The sequence below is a fragment of the Simochromis diagramma genome, unplaced genomic scaffold, assembly GCF_900408965.1.
Source record: "Simochromis diagramma unplaced genomic scaffold, fSimDia1.1 OVJJ01000822.1, whole genome shotgun sequence".
Classification (NCBI taxonomy): domain Eukaryota; kingdom Metazoa; phylum Chordata; class Actinopteri; order Cichliformes; family Cichlidae; genus Simochromis; species Simochromis diagramma.
Window position 1 is genome coordinate 6,973,872 of NW_024387520.1, and position 21,231 is coordinate 6,995,102.

Sequence of the window (21,231 nt, forward strand, 5' to 3'; positions counted from 1 at the left end):
TTCTGCAGAATTATAAAGCCTTGACTTGTAAATTACTTTAGTCAACCGATAATGAGAAAGTGTTTTTGTTAGTGTGTGTTTCTATGGATTTTATTAAATCAGTAAAAACGAAATAGCACCAGTGGATCTATTCTTGCTGGGCAGAATGTTAGATCTCTATAAATACGAGACCAGATCAAAGACTAACTGTTTATGTGTATAGATGAAAAGTGCCTAAATCGTATAAGATTGTTGTAATTGGAAGGTGAGGTTAAAAACTTCGCGGAGACTGCCTGTGTCTCGCACTAAGAGTGGGTTCGGGCTGTGCATATGTGTGTTTGTGTGTGCAGGTTCCAGGCTGCAGGCTGAGAAGGAGAGAGTGGGAGGAGCGGAAAGTGCTCCAGTCCAATCCGGGCCGCCGGGTAAAGCTCTCCTATACGCTCTTCCCTCCCTCAGCCCGCAGAAAATAGTGAAACCCTCCCATAGAGGTGAGAGCGCAGATATCATGAGAAAAGCGGCCACACAACCAGAGCGCACAGACCGACGCACCAACCGACCTCAGCCCGCCTCCCTGCGCCCCGCTCTGGGATGCTTTTAGCGCAGAGACGCTTCCACTCAGGGCAGCCAGTGGACGTCGACGCACATCATCTACACTCCTTTCGTTGTTGTTGTTTTTAACCGAGGATCTTTCACCACCACCACCACCCGCAGCCCCTTCTTTTATTTTAAGTGTTTGTTTCTTCATGACTGCTGCTTTGGGAAGCGAGCCTCAGCACCAGCAACACCGACACGATGCGAGGTAAGACCATCCCACTGTGCTCGCACTTTCTCCCACTCAACACACAGTCACACGCGGCACGACGAGCTTTTATCACTCATTTAGCTTTGAAAGTTTATTCTGGGAGGTTTAGGCGAAAATCTGAATTTGTCTCTTTTTTTCAATGTTAAGCTCAAGGCAGTGTGTTTGGGGTTCTCTGCAATCTCGTCAGCCACCTTAAGTAGTCTGTAAAGTTTATTTGGATCCCTCTCCGTGTGTGTTTTGACTCAGGAGCGTGTGTGTGGAACAGGCGCGCGTTCCTGCAAATTTTACTGGAGTCTGGGATTGGAAATTAAAAGTGCCGCATTATATTTAGCTTAATCATTTGAGCTCCACTCCACACCGGCGGAAATTGCGGATAGGGTGGTAGATCGGATTAGATTAGCCCATGTGCAGAAGAAAAAAGGGAGAAAAAAAAACTTTATTCCGTTATGTTCTGATGGTAAACTTTATTGAATGCTTCAGGGATGTGCACTTTCAAGCGCTCCACTAACCCATTTTCCCGACTCTCTGCGCCGCGCTGAGAATGTTGAAATTCATTATCAATGCCGTCCTCTGGACGCTCACGCGCACGCAATAAGCAAGACCTGTCTCGCGCACGGTGATACACAGGGACACTCTCGCGCACAGGTCATTTTGCCCTTAGCCTTTTGCTCGACGTTTAAATTACGTTAACAGCAGAAAATGCGCGTTTTTCGTTTCTCCTTCATGACTATTTGCAGTTCATTAAAAGTCCAGCGCGAAGGCTTTAATATTTAACCTTATTATTATCAGCTTAGTGTTTTGGAATTCGCTTTATTTACTCTCGACGTTGTGCAATTACCGCTGGCGCTAAAGTTGCAACACTCGTTCAGCTGGATGATTTGAACTCTAATTTATAAGCCAATCTGTTTTAACTGGCCGGACCGCTTCTTACTGGCCTCAGAAATAAGTTAATTCGTTTATGAGATGGCCTTTATGATGCCTGAATGTTCCTATATTGGAGGTGAGAAATTATTGGAAAATTTTGATCCAAGGGTACAAAGTCGCCTTCAAAGTAAAGGCATGGCACAGAAATCCACGGCCTATGATTTGTCAAATTATAGCTTATAGCTTTTAGCCTAAAAATAAAATACTCGTTACTTTTCTTTACATGGAACAATATTGTTATCATATTTTGCACTGTATGCATGTTCGGTCAGAATAATTATTAAGCAAACTTCCGTTACCGTTATTTTAACCTGCTTATTAGTTATGACGATAAACAACAATACTCTGTAATCGGATTATTTTATTGCAGTTATTACTTAGAGAAAAAAGGTCAAACATCAATCTATTCATGTGTCCATGTCATGTAAAGATGTAAAGCTATCTGCTGCCTCAGCTCCAGGCCATCAAACCTTAGGCAAGAAGAAAAAAAAGAAAAAACAGGAGGCCAAACATCTTTTCCTCTTACTCTCTTTCTGCAATCCCATGGCAAACTCCTCTGTCACACACCTTGTATTTTATCTACATTTTAATGTGCCTTGCGACTACTCTCGTGCATGGGAGGCTTTGGAGGGGTATACCAAAAGCTCCTGCTTTCACTTAATAGCCATGGTTGGCAGAAGAGGCCCCTGAAGCGTCTCTCTCACCCCTTTTTTACCATGTCTATCTCTCTCTTTCTCCCTCGCTCTCCATCTTCCTCTCTCCCTCTGCACGCCCCAAAGGGTTTTGTCAGATAGAATTAAATCAGTGTGGGCCGTGCGGCCCCCACTCCCAACCTGTGTGTGCGCGCGTCTGTGTGTGTGGAGTCTCGGCTGCCCTTGCACAGAAACGTGCTCACAACCACAAGGTTTTAAAAAAATAGAGGCCCCTCATGAGCCGTGGTAATTATCATTTAACAATAGCCACAGCTCCTGAAGCCCTGACCGAAGATGATGTCACGCCATCGCCCGGCCTGGAAAAGCCAGAGAAATAACATATAATATAATCATAAGAGGCCTTTTCTGCTTCTCTGAAAACGAAGCTGGCTCAGTGCTGTGTAGGATGTTGTAAACAGGCTCATTATCTCTGTATTTTCAACAGCAATGTGGTGAAGCTCTGCTGTAAGAGGTGTTCCATTAAAACCCATCAAATGACATTAGAAACAGTGGCAAGTGGCCATATATATGTGTTTAAGTGGCAACAGAGTTTTAGTTTTTATGTCTTTATAATAAGACAATAAATGAAATATAATTAAGTAATTATGCCCTATTTATTTGGATGAATCGTTTTAGTTATTGTAAATGAATGTTTGATTTTTTAAAGTAATTTTTTACAGAAATTAGTTTAACCTAAAGAATGTCTGAGCTAATCAACAGCAACCTCCTACCAAATCATTTATTAATGCCATAATCAATAAGAGATCAGAGCCCTTCTGTGAGATTAGCATATGGGTGCTTGGAAACATACACAGCATCACACAAGCATGAACTGACATGTATTCTGCAAGTGAGTAGCTTCCTGTGTTACTCAGTGATCCCCACAGTCTACATTATCCCGTGGATGTGTATCCTTTTTATTACTGTTATAAGCCTAAGAGCTTCCAAATGCACCCGGGTCAGGCAGGTCCACAAGTTCAGCGATGGAGGGAGCAACAGTGGAGGAGGGGCTCGCAGGGCCACTTCTCCTCTGTTAGCAGTATGCGCCAATCACCATCTCTCATTCTCCTAACACTGTGGGATAAGATGGGATGACAGGAAGTGGAAGAGTATGAGAGCACAATAAAGTAGTAAGATAATGGCAGGAGATCCAGAATAATGTGTGGGTGGGAGTGGGGGGGTCATTAAAAATATTTATCTCAAATCTACAAGAATTAATGGTCATTTCCATTTCTGGCATTATTTATGTTACCTTGAAAGGCAGCATGTGCACACATTAAAAATCCGAAAGCTCTGAAAACGCACACTGACACAAACAGCTGCAGTACTACGCATGACGGCCTCATGCCAATAGAATTAGTCCCATCCTGCTTTGCTTTAGAGACTCGTTTGCGAATTGATTTGTCCAGTTCAAAAGCATCCCGGGATCAATTTTTAGTCAAAGACAATGGAAGTTGTCTGTTTAGATAAATCCGTGGCACACAACTGAAATGGCTTTAGTTTACACTTGAGTCTAAACATCTCTATCTTTTTTTTTGTATTTTTTCATGTTTGTTCCTATGATTTCTTTTTTTTTATAACAGTAGAAACTATTAAATAAGCACCTCCACCATTTAGTGCTTGTTGGCTGTCAGTGTTCAGTGTTTACTGTTGTTTTTCTCCTGAGCACAAACAAGCGGAAGGCCGATGTACAAGCACATGGATGACAACACAGGAAGACTCATGTGAATACATAGAAATGATGCAGAATAATAAACACAGATGTTCACAGCTACACTGTGATTACATTTAACTGCCAGTATTTGTATCATGTGCCATTAAGGGGGATAAAGTAAAGGTTAAAGATCAGTGGCGCTAAGTTGTGCCTGTGATTCACTTTCAGTACCAACTATGAGTAACAACATGCAAAATATAAGTTGCCATTATTCGTACTGATTTAGAAACTGAGCCCAAAACTTAATTTACACCAAATCACTGCTTTCCATTGTCACCATGAAACCTCTTTTTGTGCACCCGGTCTGGGTGAATCTTTGCTTTGCACTGTTATCACTGCATGTGTGGTCTGTTGTCCAGCTCGGTGTTGTTGATTGTGTTGTTTATTGTGTGTTTGTGCTGAGTAATGGTCTAGTGTTATGTAAGAAGAGAGGAGAGATTACCCCAAGCTCATGCAGGCCACACTGTTAATCCCTCAACACAGCCCCACTGACTGAAACGGGTACCGGCACCAGAGTGTTGTTGCGACACACACACTTACACACTCATTTTGCATTCAAGACTCACAGTCTACTCTTCACCTAGTGTGTCTTACCTGACCTTTAGATTTTTTTTCAAGCCATCTACTTAAAACATCCCACCATGCTTTGTGCGTGCGTGTGCTGCCTGGATAGCACTTCTGCGGTCCCACTGAGCCACTATCATAGCCTGTGTTTGTTTTGCATGCGCTCAGCATGCACCCAGTGTTGGTTTTATCCCTCCGCGGCCGTCTAGGGGAGCCTAGGCGAACTGTTTTTCCTTCTCAGTCAATTCTCCCTCTTTCTTAAATCTTTCCACACACAAAGCGTGGGCTACACGGCACGCTTCAGTTTGTGTCTCCACTTTATCTTAGCCGGGAGGGATTTCTGCCTGAACCACTCCTAAACTCTAAATCTGCCTTGAAGTCATAGAGTCCTCTGACAGCTCCTTCTGTTTTGTCAGTTTTACTCATCCATGAAGGCAGCGTGTCTCAGTGGACGCACAATGATATTCAATATTCACATTTTCCTCTGATTTACACTGAAGTAAAAACCGGGGGAAGAGGGTGACTGCGCTTATTAAAACACAGAAAGCGAGTAAAATATGACAAAGATATCATTGGAGGGGTTCCTTTTATAGGAAAAATATGCTCACATCAAAAGCGGGAATTATCATATCATCATAACAAATCAGGTTCTGGGGAGAGGGACATCGAGTGCACCAACTGATAGTCCAAAGTCAGTGAGCATTGCGCACACACTTTTACAGTAAATTCTGATTTCTGCTACTCTAGAACAATGTAGAGATTTGGTCATTTATTCAAGTTTAGTCACTTTATGAATCAATTCATTTCATTTTTAGGAAGTTTCCTTTTTTCTATCTGCTTAAAGACCATGAATCGAGCTAAGAATCTATATGGCGAATACACAGAAAACGAAAGGTGAGACAAACAGAATGAGAGAAGGGAGACTATGAGCAAGTGAATGAGTGAGATAAGAAAAAAAGAGGGGAAGTATGAGAGAGAGAGAGACTTAAGAGTTATATAATAGTGCAAGTGTGGATGTTTGTGTGCGTTTGCCTAAGCAAATTAGTGTGTGCTTGTATGAAATGGTGAGTTAGAGTGCAAAACTAAATTTTCTTGCATGCATACTGGTGCAAATGCACACAGATACAAGCTATCCTGTTCTCATTGCACTTGCACATTTTAGCTGCCTGAAGCAATGAATAACATGCAGTACCTGTTATAGAGGTATCCAAAGTCCACGCTTGCTAACCACTTCAGCTAACATTCAAAGCAGATTAGTCCATAAACTGAAGGTGTGTGTCAGCTTACCCTCTACGCTACGCATAATCATATACGTATATGATTTGATTATGCACAGCACTGATTACTTGGAAGTGCTGCAAGGCCCTTACTTTTAAGAGGTTTTGCACAAAAAGTGGACTCTGGCTCTCCAAACTTATAGACAAGATGTGAAGATGACAGAGGAAGTGGCACATTATATCCCTATACTGTGAAGGTGTTCTCTGCAGAAAGCTGCAATAAGCCTATAATATGACTTAGCCTACTGCGGCATCTTTTCTTAATGAGAAAGATTAGCCTGTTTTAGTGCTTGTAATCTCATTGAAGGGACTCTTATTAGGTCTGCCTTTCTTCCCTCTCTCTATCTCTCAGTTACTGTGTCCAAGTCATGAGATACTTCTCTTAACTCTGTGCGTGAGAGTGCTCACATATGTGAGTGTGTGTGTGTGTCCACAGCACTTGCTGTTGATGTGAGGGATCTTGCCATTCACAAAGAGAATGCAATTCTGAAACCAAGACGGCTGCCGCTGTTGCTGCTTTTGCTCACTTAACTCAGATTTAATGTTCATAACGCATTCTGTTAAATCATCCCGCTAGAGACAAAGAGAGAGAGAGAGAGAAAGAGAGCAGGTAAAGAGCAGAGCAGGCTGGGTCGAGCCGAGCTGAGTTGTGTGATAGTCTTTGTGATCAATTTGCCTCTATGAGAGATGCCCCTGGGGCCACTTTGGGGAGAACCTTGTTAGACTGAGTTAAATTGTTGCCCGAGGCGAGCTATTAGCGGCCATCCCTGGGAGAGGACACACACACATATAGGCACACATGTGCATGCTCACACACTCGCTTAAACAGGAGCACTGAAACACAAGTACACTGAAACCTTTTTAGTACACGCGTAAACTCAAAGGGAACTCGTTCATATGCTCGTGTTCACACTCAAGCTGACAGCCTGTTTCACTACCAGGGGTTTCATGGACTCACAAGCAGCAGGGCAAGAATCTAACTCAACACTTTGGCTCTCTGGTCTTGAAAGGTGTTATGCAAAAAAGAGAGAAAGAAAAAAAAGCACCAAGTAATAGCTGGAGGTTTCACTGCAACATTTAAATAGAAAAAAAAGGACATTTTGGTTGAATGCTTTGGGAAATGTTGAGCAGAAACCAGAGTGGTCCTTTAAGAAAGCATTTATTTTTTTGTTTGATCATTATTATTAATAAGATAATGGGTAAACATAGTTTTAAATCACATCGTCTCTCTTTACATAATGTCAGGTATTTTTATTTTAGCTTATGGAAGAACGCCTTACCATGTACACCCTTCTTTTAAGGGTCAGATTATTTAATGAAGGTAAAAATCACATTTTCTAGAATAGCAGAGACTTTATATTAAAAGCATATGCTTAAATAAATGCTGTTAGCTTCTGTTCACCCCTACTCAACAGTAGGACGAATATGTGTATGCAGTTATTAAAGCTGTATTAAAGCTGTACAAGTGTATCAGATGCAGAAGTAAGCCTTGTTAACTGAATTTAAAACAGTCCCACAGACGGGTTTTCCATCCTCTTCTCCGTACTCTAATTGTTAGCTAGTCACATTAGGTGCTCCCCTTCTCGTCAATGCTTTAAAGTCCATTCAGCCTCTCTCATCTTGACACTACCGTTTCCCTGATTTTATCTGCTCGTCAACTGATTCTCACTAGCAAGGATGCGACTCTGACAAAACTGAGGGAAAATTTTTCTCTGCCTTATGTAAGAAGTGAGAGCAATTTCTGCCCATCTCTCCATGGATGTCCCTCTCTTTCCATTTCTCTCTTACACTGTGATAGCCACCTTTTCTCTCCCTTCCCCCTCAGACACACACACACACACACACACACACACACGCACACTGTCATCTACAATTAGACTCAAGAGAAACACCATAGTAGGAGGAGCGTGAGGTTAAGCAAGAATGGCCGATGCTAACATAGTGTTATTTTCTCATATCAGGAATAAAGCGATGGTTTCTTAGTCAGTGTTTGTGCAAACATATTCTTCCTCGCACCGACTCGCTTCACCCAAACAAAGCTTGAACACTGCTCAGTGTTTCACAGCTCAGTGTGCGTCATAGGTGTCTGCTAGCATGAGGGCAAAGGTGCGAGATGAAATGGAAAAAAGAGAGAGAGACTGAACTCTAAAGAGTCTTTTTGCTTGTGTTTTCCTGTGTGTATGCATATATTATCACTGTCTGATTTTAGAATGGTAATGACCAGATGCAGGCCTCTCACACTTGGACTTGTTCCTTCCACTCTGATTTCTGAGTCTTTAAGGAAAGGTCAGAGGCTATCAGGGCCTCATAGGTCACCCGGGTGGTTGGAGTGTGCACGCCTGTGTACAGTGACCATGAGAGGGGTTCAGTTTACCCTGTGGATTCTTTTCCCACACCTCTGCCTCCTTCTTATCTATTTGAGGACACATGCTGCACTGGATGGGAGACTGTGTGTGTGTGTGTGTGTGTGTGTGTGTGTGTGTGTGTGTGTGCGTGCGTGTGCGTGCATGTCTGTGCGTGTATTGGATTTAGGATGGGAGCAGTGTGACCATAAAAATCATACTGTAAAGTCTGCTTTTTTTGAAAGTGGTATGCAGTAATGTGTTCTTTCAAGCATGTCTCAATGTGCGTCTCTGTCTGTCTGAATGTGTCTCTGGGAGCATGTTGGGGTGCATGTGTGTGTGTGTGTGTGTTCATGCCTGTGCATGTGAATCGATGCTCTGGATTACAGCCAGTGGCCCCCTTCTGTTCCCTCTCCGCGGCGTCCAATCACACCACGGTACAATATTCTATGAGCAAACTGCAGCTGATCCCAGACCTGCTATCTGAGCAATTACCCAGAGTGCTTTGGGGCCGCACGGCAAGCTGGACAAGCTCATGCCCTCTGACATACAGCATGGGGGGAGGGCGAGAGCGGCACTGTTTTTTTCTGACACTTTTATGCGTGTGTCTATGTATTAGGTCAGGAAGGGGGTTGATGACGATATACCAATGGGAAAAGCAGAGGCGGCGGGTATTTAATGCATGCTTTTGCAGCAACAGTATGACTGTAAGTACTACAAAATGGACAAAGATATGTTTGGCAACAATATCTATCACCAAAACTCAATGCACAGCAGACTGTGGAAAAGAAGGGACCGGTGCACGGCTGTGCCAACTTACAGTATTTTAATGAGGCTGTTTCATGTCAGCATTATCTTTATTAGTTCAAGCCAGGTCTGAGGTCAGTTTGCATCTAGAAGGCTGAAGCTGGATAATTGTTTCAGTTCTGATTTTTGCAAGTTGTTCCTAAATTAGTGTTACAAGCACCAGAGCTGACTCGAAATCAGTGAAACTTCACCTAAGATTTAAACATTATTTTAAAATGAATAGAAAAAACAGACCCAGCTGGGTATTGAACCTTAAATATGTTTTGTCCCAAAGAAACAAACAGAAGCCAGAGAAAACAGCACTAAGCATTGTTAAACTTCGAAGGTCAGGATTAAGGAGAGAATAGACAATACAGACAGCGACGAGTAAAACAGGAAAGAGGGAAAGTGTGACAGCACACACGAGCGCAGAGGTCCGTTTGAAACCATATGCCGTGGCAGTGTTTCATTGATTTTAATGGGACAGTATGATGTGGAAACATGACAGGAAACACAGGGGAGATAACCCAAGAAGCACTGCTATAAACTATTCCCAGCTGTGTGCATTAATCCGCTCAGTGATCACGCCACCAAAAAGTTTCCTCAGTGTTTTTCATCATTGGCAGAGAAGGAGAGAGAGGAGAAAAACCTCCGCTTGTTCCTCTAAGTTCTGTGAGACAGGGAGACAGAGTTTCACTGAGAGATGGAAATAGATCATGAAATACAGAAACTGAAATGATTTCCCAGTCACACAGCCACTTACAGCGAGGAGGAACACACGAATGAAAAAGTCAAACAGACTGAAGCGGAGTGGATGGTGAAAAGTGATAGCATAATTCACAGTATATAGACATCTAAGACCAGCACCGGAGCTGTTCAGATTTAACAAGGAGGGGTGTTGGTGGGGGGTAAAGTGCTGATCTCCTTCATTTTCCCAGAAGATATCACGTTAACTGGGAAGAAACTATGCATATTTTTTAATGAAGTGGAGATACCACCCACATTCATCCCCAACAAATCAACCCCTGGGACTACAGTAGGAGTCATGTTTGCATTTCTGAAGTGGCTTACACTGGCAAAAGTTACGGCAGGAAAGTGAACACCAGTCTCTGGTGTGCACTGTGTCGCTGTAAACTGCGTGATATTGTGTGCTGCTTCAATACATTTCTCTTGTAGACCCATCCTGCAGGCTAAATGAATGAAACATGCATGTCCATTCTGCCCTTTTGGAAACACACACCCATACTTGCACACACATGCACACAACTCAGACTTGTCTAGCAACACCTAGTGGCCTCACTTTGCTGTTACATTGTCAATATAAACAAGCTCCTTTCAGATAGCCGCTTCATTCTCTGTGCAACTACGTGTGCATTAACTCTCAGCAAGCCCTGTGTGTGAGCTACTTATGTGCTTTAGAAATAAGTATTGCTAAGATATTGGTGCAAGGCTGCTGCTTTTTTTTTTCCTGTAGTGCAATATGGATAATTAGGACTCTATTTAGGGAAAGGGCCAGCCCAGGAAATTCACAGGAGATCCTCACTTCATTAAAAATCAATTATCACAACACACGTGCTGGTGCAGTACAACCCTCAGCAACACACACTCACACACGTGCGTGACTCACATTACAGCAACTATCTTTGCCTTGCCAGATTCTTAAGCGAAATTCATCTCTAGTTGGTTCGCTCCATCTTTTTCTCTCTCAAGAGATTGTGCAGGCCTGATCCTCCTCTTAGCTGAGGAATCGCCAGCGCTGCAGTCCCATTCTTACATAATAACCTCAGGATAACGCTCGTGCTCCGGCTGGCTGAGGACCTTGTCACTCACTGGGTCAGCTCCGGTTGGAAAAAAGTCCCACCCACCCTCAAGAAAGGCATGTGGCTAGGAGCAAAACAATCTCCAAAAACAGAAATGAGTGGCTTGTTCCTCTAAGAGTGGCTAGTGGAAGAACTGCAATAGACTTGTTCATGTTAAGCTTTCATCTTTAGAAATTTATTTCCACCGCTTCTTTTAAGGTTTAAGTTTGCTTCTGTAATGGAAAATCATGAAATCCAACGCCCAAGAAGTATTATCATACATTCCAACTTTGAAAACAATAAGAACGCAGCTTTTTCTAAACAGCCAACAGATAAACGCGTCTTTAATTCTGCTACATGTATAATCCACTGCTGCAGCTAAAGTATAGTCTGTATTGTTGACTGGTTGTGGAAGTGGGAGTCCTTAAGTGAACAATTCAAAAAACCTCCGCTTAGGGAGGGCGACAGGACGAACGGTGATGATACACCGAGTTGGCTCCAAACACCAATGACATCATTTCCTTTAAGATTGTGACAGCTTAGCACATCATCGTGGTGACAGCCAGACGAGTGCAGCGAGTGGGTGGTCACCCTGGCAACAGCTATGCTGTCATGACCGTCTCCCTATATCCTACCTGACAGTCCCCATTGGCAATGAGCACAACACACACACATAGACACAGTAAACAATGCACACACCCACACATACACTCACACACACACACAATTTACCAAACACACACAGACATGTGCACATACTTTATCTTTCTGAGTCTTTTTTTATAAGTGAAATGCTCACTCAAACCATCCCTGAAACACACACAGAAACAATGCACATGCCCACACGCCCATGCTCTTTTGGGCATAATGATTTGATACAAAGACAAATACAATCTCCCATGGGGTAAAAGGAATTCAGTCAAGATATAATGTAATCAGTGTAGAGGACGAGGAAAAAATGTAAAGCACTTGTTCTGAGAAATCAACAGAAATAATAACGCCGTATATCCACATCAGACAGCAGCAGGTGTGGGCTGAACGCATTCAGATTGTCTAAACCCACGGAGATTAACTTGCTTCACGATTAACATTTTGATCAAAGAGTTTGACTAAAAGTATGGGACTAACAGTGCCAACCGGAAAGAATAAGAGGATTGCGAGCGCAAAGAATGATTAGAAGCATGGCTGATGCACTGTTGTACTGTCTTCTGGTTATACGCAAAATGTGGTCTGTTGATACCGGCCATGTCCTGGGTGCAACTGACCTGTTTTACAGACTAAAAATAGGGGCGCACAGGCCGCGTTCATTGACAGCTCTGTGTATGTAGTCTGTGTGTCATCCCTTTCCAGTGCCTTTCTGTGACCCAGTTTGGCGAGCTGGCCGAGAATTGGTGGAAATGGGTCACATCTTGGGCTGCACCAGAACTCAGAGTATACCTGTGATACCTTAAGCACACATTTAAACAGTGTGTCATTTTGTTGCTAGGGCTGTCATGGGTGGTCTCCTGAGACGGATCAGGAGCTACTAGGGATAGATAAGGGAATTAAAGGCCCTTTTACATCATCAGTTATAACTATGGAGATATGTGTAACAATACATCTTGAATCAGAGTACATAGTCCAGGATCACGGCAGCATGTAAAAAACGTTTCATGTCTCTCAGTGGCCACCAGGGGGCGGATAGGCAAAAATGAATATATACATTTAGATATTTATTCATACATATATAAAGATGCTGTTTCATTCTAATTAAAGAGAGAAAAATCAATTACCTGGGTAGATCTACTCCTATGCCCTGTTAAAAAAATTACTATGAATATGCAAATATGTTTGGGTTATTTTTGCTTTTTTTATAGCAGATGTCAGTGTTTAATCCTGGCTCTGTTTTCCACAGCTTTCCACACCTAAAACTGAGAGAAAGCAGAGTAACGTTTCACTTTCTGGAAATTTTTAAGACATTTGAAAGTTGTTGTTTTTTTTGTGCTCCTGAAACAGATAATAATAATGGATTGGATTTATATAGCGCTTTTCAAGGCACCCAAAGCGCTTTACAATACCACTATTCATTCACACACTGCCCTGGGGTAGACTGACAGAAGCGCCATCCAACACCAGTAGGCGGTAGGGTAAAGTGTCTTGCCCAAGGACACAACGACCAGGACAGAGAGCCCGGGGATCGAACCCCCTGAGCCACGGTCGCCCCGTACAAGAAGTAACACTGAAGGGCAGGGGGATTACATTGAAGTGATTGTACCTGCGCAGTTGCTAGACAGAAAACTGCTTCCATTGATCCTGACAAGAGATTATCTAATTATGTATACTGCAAACTCATTCTGCCAGACACTTAGCATGCATATATATATATACATACACATATATACATACATATATACATATATACATATACATATATATACACATATAGAAACATATTACAATATATATACCAGATAATATACATATATATACATATAGATACACATATATAGATAATAGATATGATATATATATAGACAACACACACATGATAGAGACATATATATATACATATACATATCAATACATATACATATATACATAATACATATATTGACCATATACAATACTATATATAGCTCATATACTATATACTATACTATATATATATATACATAATAATAGTATCTATACATATATAATATCTATACATATATATACTATACTACTATATATATATATATATATACTATATATATATGTATATGTATATATATATATCTACACATATATATACACATACATACATATATACATATATACAAGCTCTTCAGTGTGCACACACATACTTTAGACATACATCCATCGATGTTGTACGAAAGGTTTGGTGGCACGCACGAGAGGAATCAAATTTACAAACACGAACATACGTTATATCTGAACTTCTCAGGAGATTCCTAAAATGTACAGAATTTCCCACAGTATGCAAGGAGATTACATGTGAATGGCTATTTCAGCTGTGGCTAAGCCAGCGCTCAGCAGAGGAGGGGAAGGAGCTCGTCGGGAAATAATTTAGGATTAGATAGGCTGTCTAATCTCTTTATAGAGACTGTGCCATCTCAGCAGCATACCTGCCTACCTCTACACCTATGTCATATCTCTTAACAGGAACTGCAGCTTTCACTTTCCATACAGTATGGACGCTAAGTTCAAAGGCACCCATGACAGGTGCTCGTGTGTGTTGAAATAGTTTTTGTTGTTTATATTCAGTGCCTTTGGTTGTGACTGTACATGGAGCTGCCTATACACAGTGAGTAAAACCTAAAATGAACAAAACGTAGTTCAGTTAGTGCACATGTAGATTAAGGGCTGCTAAACACTAACAGCATTTGAGTTGGTGGACCAAATGTGTTTGTAAATGCGTGTGAGTGTGTGTTTGAAAGAGAGAAAAGATAAAGGCTGAAGAGTAAGTGTGATCCTTTGGTGTTTTCTCATTATGGGCAACCTTTCTAACCCGCAGGGGTCTGTCCTTTAAGCGTAACACAAAGAATACACATGCACAATCTTGTTACTTTGTGCGTGTAACCGTGTGTATGCAGTCCTTGGTGTCCCATTCATTAGAAAACTCCTAGAAGCACATAATAATTGCCCAAATGTCACTGTGCCCTTGTGAATTTGAAGTTAACGTGACACAAATGCAGTATGCAGGCACACTGTTATCTCAATGAGGTCGTACACCCAACTGGGTTATGTACATTTACCATCAAATTAGACCACCAGCCGAGGTCTGACATCTGTGAGATGACTCAACAAGGTGTTCATGAAACTCCAAACTAGGCCGTATCCATCTGATTAGTAATGCAAGTCTTTCTTGTTCTCGCTTTTTTTCTTACAGCCCAAATCGAAGTTATACCATGCAAAATCTGCGGAGACAAATCATCAGGAATCCACTATGGCGTCATTACATGTGAGGGATGTAAGGTGAGACTCTATGTGGCTGAATCAAAGTCTGATTCATTTGCTCAGAAACATCATATAGTCTATGCTCGACGGGTACCTGAAGCCTGTATTCTCTGCTGACATGTAACCAGGGTTTCTTCAGACGTAGTCAGCAGAACAACGCCTCCTACTCCTGCCCCCGCCAGAGGAACTGCCTCATCGACAGAACAAACCGCAACCGTTGCCAACACTGCCGCCTGCAGAAATGTCTTGCCCTAGGAATGTCCAGAGATGGTGAGGTCCAGTAAATACATATTTATATCTATGGTGCATGAGTGTGCAGGCAAATATATGCAAACAAATACATGTGCAACCCTCTCTGTGCAGAACAGCCAAAAATAGGATCATATGCAATCTTCTCTGATACAGTCTGAGCTAGTGGAGCAATTTCTTTTCATCCTTCATTTTATTTTTTGTCCTCATAAAGCGGTCAAGTTTGGCCGCATGTCCAAGAAGCAGCGTGACAGCCTGTATGCAGAGGTGCAGAAGCACCAGGCACGGCTGCAGGAGCAGCGGCAACAGCAGACAGGCGAAGCAGAAGCTCTGGCGCGCGTTTACTCATCCAGCCTAACCAACGGACTTTCCACCCTTAACCATGAAATTGGGGGCACTTATGCCAATGGTCACGTCATTGAGCTACCCAAAGGTGGCCATGGTAATGGAGCAGGAGTCCCCGGGGGTTACTATGGGATGGATTCCACCCAGCCGTCTCCAGACCAGTCAGGTTTGGATATGTCGGGCATGAAGCACATTAAGCAGGAGCCAGTGTACGACCTGACGCCAGTACCCAACCTGTTCAGCTATGGAGGCTACCAGGAGAGTCAGCTTGGGCCCAATAATGTCAGCATGGGAGAGCTGGGTAAGAAAGCAAAATCATTCAAAGCAACCTGACTTAGCCACGTGAAATCTTCATGTCTCCTCACAAAGTAGTCCTTTCAGCAGCGTGAGTCAGGGTCCTAATCTGAGAGCCGCACAGGAGATCAGACAGGCTTAAATTTACAGCTGACAAGGTGTCATACTACCGTATGCACAGCTAAGGCTGCTAGCACAAGTTAAGATTTATTTAAGATTAAGCACTTCAGGCTGATTCTAGAGAATATAAAATCAAGCAGAAAATGTACAGCAATATAAAAGGACGATAGATTGCCCATAGTACTTGCCACCCAATGTGCACAATGCTTCAGATTAATGTGCAGGTCTGCTTGTACCTAAACTAACACACTCCATATACTCCTATATGCTATATATATAGTAACATTGTGTAGGGAAAGAATACGTGAATAATCAACATGAATGAATAATCTTCTTTTCCAGACCGTATTGCTCAAAATATCATCAAGTCCCACTTGGAGACATGTCAGTACACAACAGATGAGCTGCAGCAGCTAGCCTGGCAGACACATTCCTATGAAGAGGTCAAGATGTACCAGAGCAAGGTGAGGTTTGATTTTATGGCGCCATCGAAACATGACATTTACAATTACAAAGTACCTTATATCTTATACTCTCCCTATATTTGGGTCTTTTTTCCTTTCTAGTTACATTAATTTAATTAACAGCTACTTCTAAAGTACTGAAAAGGATTAAGAACACACACACACACACACACACATATATATATATATATATAGTTTTCAATGCCGTAATGCTTTGAACTTTCATTCAAACTCAGTTTACTGAGTTAGTGGGGTTTCTTTTACTAGTAATAGAAATGAAACACATTTGAAATCACAGAGCATGTCAGTCATAGAAATAAAAATGTCGTTTATTTTATTTCCTCACATGAAATAACTAGGTACAAAAGTACACAAACATAACCTGGGTCTTTGGTTCTAGCCCCGTGACGTGCTGTGGCAGCAGTGTGCCATCCAGATCACCCATGCGATCCAGTACGTGGTGGAGTTCGCCAAGCGCATCTCAGGGTTTATGGAACTGTGCCAGAATGACCAGATCCTTCTTCTAAAGTCAGGTGAGCCACGTGAGCAGTTCAGGCCTATCTCTTTATGTAAGCAGAGGTCAAACTGTCAGTCAGCAGACAGTAAATATCCTGTGGCTTCTTACTCTGGTTGGCTTTTAGTGAGTATATCAACTTCAAATTTATCACTCTCTCTCTCCAGGTTGTTTGGAGGTAGTCTTGGTGCGGATGTGCAGGGCATTCAACCCTCTCAACAACACAGTACTCTTTGAAGGGAAGTATGGAGGCATGCAGATGTTCAAAGCCCTAGGTAAGATATTACTAGCTAAACATTTTATCTTGGTATGAACGAGGAGTACAGCCAAATATTATTAAAAAAAAGAAGTGAGAGATAATTTAATTTTTTTTTCTTACTGTCTGCCGTTCCCTGTGCGTCCCTCCAAGGTTGTGATGACTTAGTGAGTGCAGTGTTTGACTTTGCGAAGAGTATGTGCTCACTGCAGCTAACAGAGGAGGAGATTGCACTGTTCTCAGCAGCTGTACTAATTTCCACAGGTCAGTGTGAATCTGCTTATAATAATATATTATAATATTATAATAATGCAGGACGCAATGTGCATAGACTTGAATTAAAAACACTTTAAAATAAGGTAGTGACTCTCTTTACATTATTCTCTATCAAGCAGCATAATCAGTCTCTCACCACGTAACATTTTATACAGTGGCCTCACAGCCGTATCAATTTTACATTTTGCCCTTCAATCAACTCTGTCGGCATTAAAAAAGTCTATTCTTCTTTCAGATCGACCGTGGCTGATGGAGCCTCGGAAAGTTCAAAAGCTCCAGGAGAAGATCTACTTTTCTCTGCAGCACATTATGCAGAAGAACCACATGGATGAAGATGCACTGGCCAAGGTAGGGCTGGAACTTATGGTGAGAGAACTTAGAACGGCATAGAGGCCTAAAATGCATGAATCTATAGGCTAAGACCAAAAGGGAAATCAAACATGAAGACAGGATCTCCTTTGGTAGGAAGGATGAGTGATTCAATGGGAAAAAACACAACAGAAGTAGCAGAACAAAGACTGACTTATAGCCTTGTCCTCATCTGCACTTTGTCATTCCTTAAATTTCCTCATCTTTGATCATCTCTCTCTCTTGTCTGGCAGCTGATCAGCCGAATCCCAACGTTGTCAGCCCTGTGCACACTCCACACTGAAGAGCTTCAGGCCTTCCAGCAACTCCACCCAGAAACAGTCAATGTCCTGTTTCCTCCACTCTACAAAGAACTCTTCAACCCAGACCCAAACTCTGCCATGGCCATGCCCAAGTGACTGCCTGTGGTCCACATGCAACAAATGACGCCAGCAGAGGACCAAGAAAGTAAGACAGCCGCATCCAACGAGACGAAAGCAGCTATGTCGACTACGTCATCATCGTGGCAACCACATATTTCCGAGCCCCCCCAGGCACATTTCAAGCTGGTGGGTGAGGAGTCATCTGCTAGCAGCTTAGAGTTCCCGACAACAATACTAGGAATGTCCAGCACTTATCCCATTCTGTTCACCGATACAGTCTGAAGAATGTATATACAAATGAAACGTGCCCCAGGCCACAACCTGAGCGGGGACTTCCACCTTTCTCCTGAACTGAACTGAACTGACCAGTAATGTACAGACTTTAAAATATCTAGGAACAATTTTAAGCTGTCAATCTTTAAACAAAAAAAAAAAGAAAAAGAAATTGGTAAGTTAAAATGATTTAACTTTGAAAAAATCATTTGAATTATTTTCCATGTGAAGATGGTGAAGCTGGATGGGGGAGGGAACTGTGGATTTAGAGAAGCTATTGTAGATATTCTTCTAGTGGAGAGCGGATTCCAGTATTACTTCTTGTTCTGTTAAAATAAGTTAGTCTTAATTTAAATATACAGCAGTCCACTGTGGCTGACTATACCGTGTCTACGTGTTTTTATTTTATTTGATAGTTTCTTGTGTACAGAATTTGTAAAGTTGAGACTTGTAAAACAACACTGGCTAAAAACCGGGATTCAATTTGGGTTTGTTGATATATAGAAGCCTTGTCTGGATTTTGTTCATATGTAAAGAAGGTACTACATCCTTCTGAACCTATAGTAATGTAAAGAGAGCATATGAAGGATTTAAAAAATAATAATGGCTACTGCTACTTTTCAAGCTGGAGATATATACAGAAATATTCTATTTTGCAAGAAAAAGAATCTGGCAGATTTGCCATCTTATCAATCGTTTATTTCTCGCTGCAATAATTACGTCCAATAAAAGCTGGACTGCTTTCGAACAATCAGCCACACACAGCTAATCGGAGACTAGGACCTTGCAATGAACCCCAAATCTCTTCCCAAATTCCCCATGTACCCAGACCTTTATCTCTCATGTATTAGGACCTGTCCGTAAAATTCTGGCAGATATAAGTGGATAGAAATCACGGTGAAGGCGTGTATAGCTGTCCACCAAAATAAAGGCAACGAAAAATGAAACAAACCTGAATTGGATTCACAAATTTCCAGTCACTCAAACATGTATGAGTGCTGTATGCCTCATCCCTACAATCTATTTGCACAATCATTACAGTCCATGGGTGACAAAGACCCTGTGGGCTGTGAATATGTAGGACCCTTTGTCTAAAGAGCAATAATTTTCACACTGCCTTTCTGATCTTATTCCTTTCCTCCTCTTCATGTTTTCAGTTGTTCAGATCAAGGTAGCTGTTTTAACTAAAATGCACTATATTTCACTTAATGGTTATGCCTAACAGTCATTTCCATCGGCGGTACTCATTCCACCACCACAGACTCTGCAGTGTTTTCAGTAAAGAGAGCATTGACTTAGAGTTATAAATTAATCCAGAATAGCCTCCAATCATCTAAATACCATTTAAAGCTGCAATATGGCATTAACAATTTGAAAAAAGGAAAGTGTGATAGACAATCAATTTTTGCTTTTTATGTAGTCATTCCATAATTTTTAGCACTTACATTTTGTCTTAGTTTCTATGTTTTGTTGTTTGTTGGCCACTTTTTAAAAATCACATTGGCTCCACTGGGTATTTATCCAGGCATGTTGTAATTGGTCTTTTCTGGTGAAGGAATAATTTGAAATCTCATTGCGTAGACATGTTTCAGTGGTTTCTACACACTAGAACTAGAAGATGCTCTGTGAATCTCTCCTGTAAAGTTATAAGTGCTGTGAAATCTCAGCAGCGCGGCTAAAGAGCTCTCTTTCAAAATGAGCCCAAAAAAGAGACACTTGATAGAACATTAGCGCATGATGATGATACTTTCAATACCTGAAGACATGTTGGACTGACTAGCGACTAAAAATCGCACTTTTACCTCAGTTTTGAATGCTATGAATAATGGACTCTGATCTAGTGTTATTTAGGCAATTTTAAAACATTAAGCTTTTCTGATTTTTGCAAATGCACAGCGGCCAAATCTTTGACTTTCCATCAAAGTTATGTACCCCTTAAGCCCCGCTGGTATGCCTAACATTTATTATCCTTCCATCTTTTTTTTCCCACGTGGAGAACAACAATGAGGGAGCAAGTACCAATGTTAACGTTAGAAAATCAGCTTATACTGATCTGTTCCACGCTGCATCTATTTAAAGGTTCCCCGAAAGTCCAGCATCTTTCCTCCGACCCCTGACCCGACCACAGATCATAGGCCAGTGACTCTTTAAAAGACAATCACTTGCTCATTAAGGCTTGATGCACTACAAAGCATCTCTCAGGGAGCAGCTCTTTTTCAGATTTTGCATTAAGAGGGTTTAATATTTTTGCAAATTTACAAAAAAAAAAGATTAATTATAAAAGAATAACTTTTTAGGATTAAAAAAAAGGCATACGCCACCAGTGTATGCCAGAAATGAAATCTGCCCAGACAAGGCTTTGACAGATGTATGTCTGTGTGTATGTGTGTGTACAGAGCATGAATTCACTGTCCAAATATCTTTAGACTCCAGATTATATAGCAAAAATCATAATAACATAGCACTAAAAAAACAACAACTTGTATATCAGTGTGCTCTTTTCACCACTGTACGCTCATGTTTACTGATTCTTTTTGCTGCTTTTGGGACAGTGAGGGAAGTCCAGTAGTAAGCTGTGACACAAGCGCCATCACAACACCGCAGGGACAGTGAATTCCAACTCTGACTATGAAGTTTTTGTGTGTGACGTTTTTATTATCCCTTGTTAGACTGTGAATCAGAGGGCTGGGATGGGGCTGTAAGGGGAGGTGGGGTGGGGATGTGCCGGCAAGAACGAGTGGCAACGCAACACTGTAAGTAAGATACTGTAGCAATAAGAACTGGAGGCATTTACTACTGTCATGTTTGCATTGTAAGATTATTTTTTATTTTATTACTATTTACTATTATTATTGTTCTTATTATGACTACTATTCTTCTATTACTATTAG

The 21,231-nt window shown here is 41.6% G+C and overlaps 1 protein-coding gene across 2 annotated transcripts; it reads left to right on the forward strand.

The window, feature by feature from the left end:
• Window positions 1–471: 471 nt before the first annotated feature.
• Window positions 472–20,813, forward strand: rorb (RAR-related orphan receptor B). 2 transcript variants are annotated; one of them, XM_040019457.1, is made up of 10 exons: window positions 472–778; window positions 14,751–14,836; window positions 14,947–15,088; window positions 15,282–15,713; window positions 16,169–16,290; window positions 16,691–16,823; window positions 16,972–17,079; window positions 17,214–17,324; window positions 17,572–17,684; window positions 17,939–20,813. In XM_040019457.1, exons 1-10 carry the CDS (start codon window positions 772–774, stop codon window positions 18,101–18,103), a joined length of 1,419 nt encoding a protein of 472 aa, XP_039875391.1. In that variant the 5' UTR covers window positions 472–771; the 3' UTR covers window positions 18,104–20,813. The 2 variants fall into 2 exon arrangements, with proteins under 2 accessions (XP_039875391.1, XP_039875390.1); XM_040019456.1 differs by lacking the exon at window positions 472–778 and having other exon boundaries at window positions 13,685–14,836.
• The last annotated feature ends 418 nt before the right edge of the window (window positions 20,814–21,231 follow it).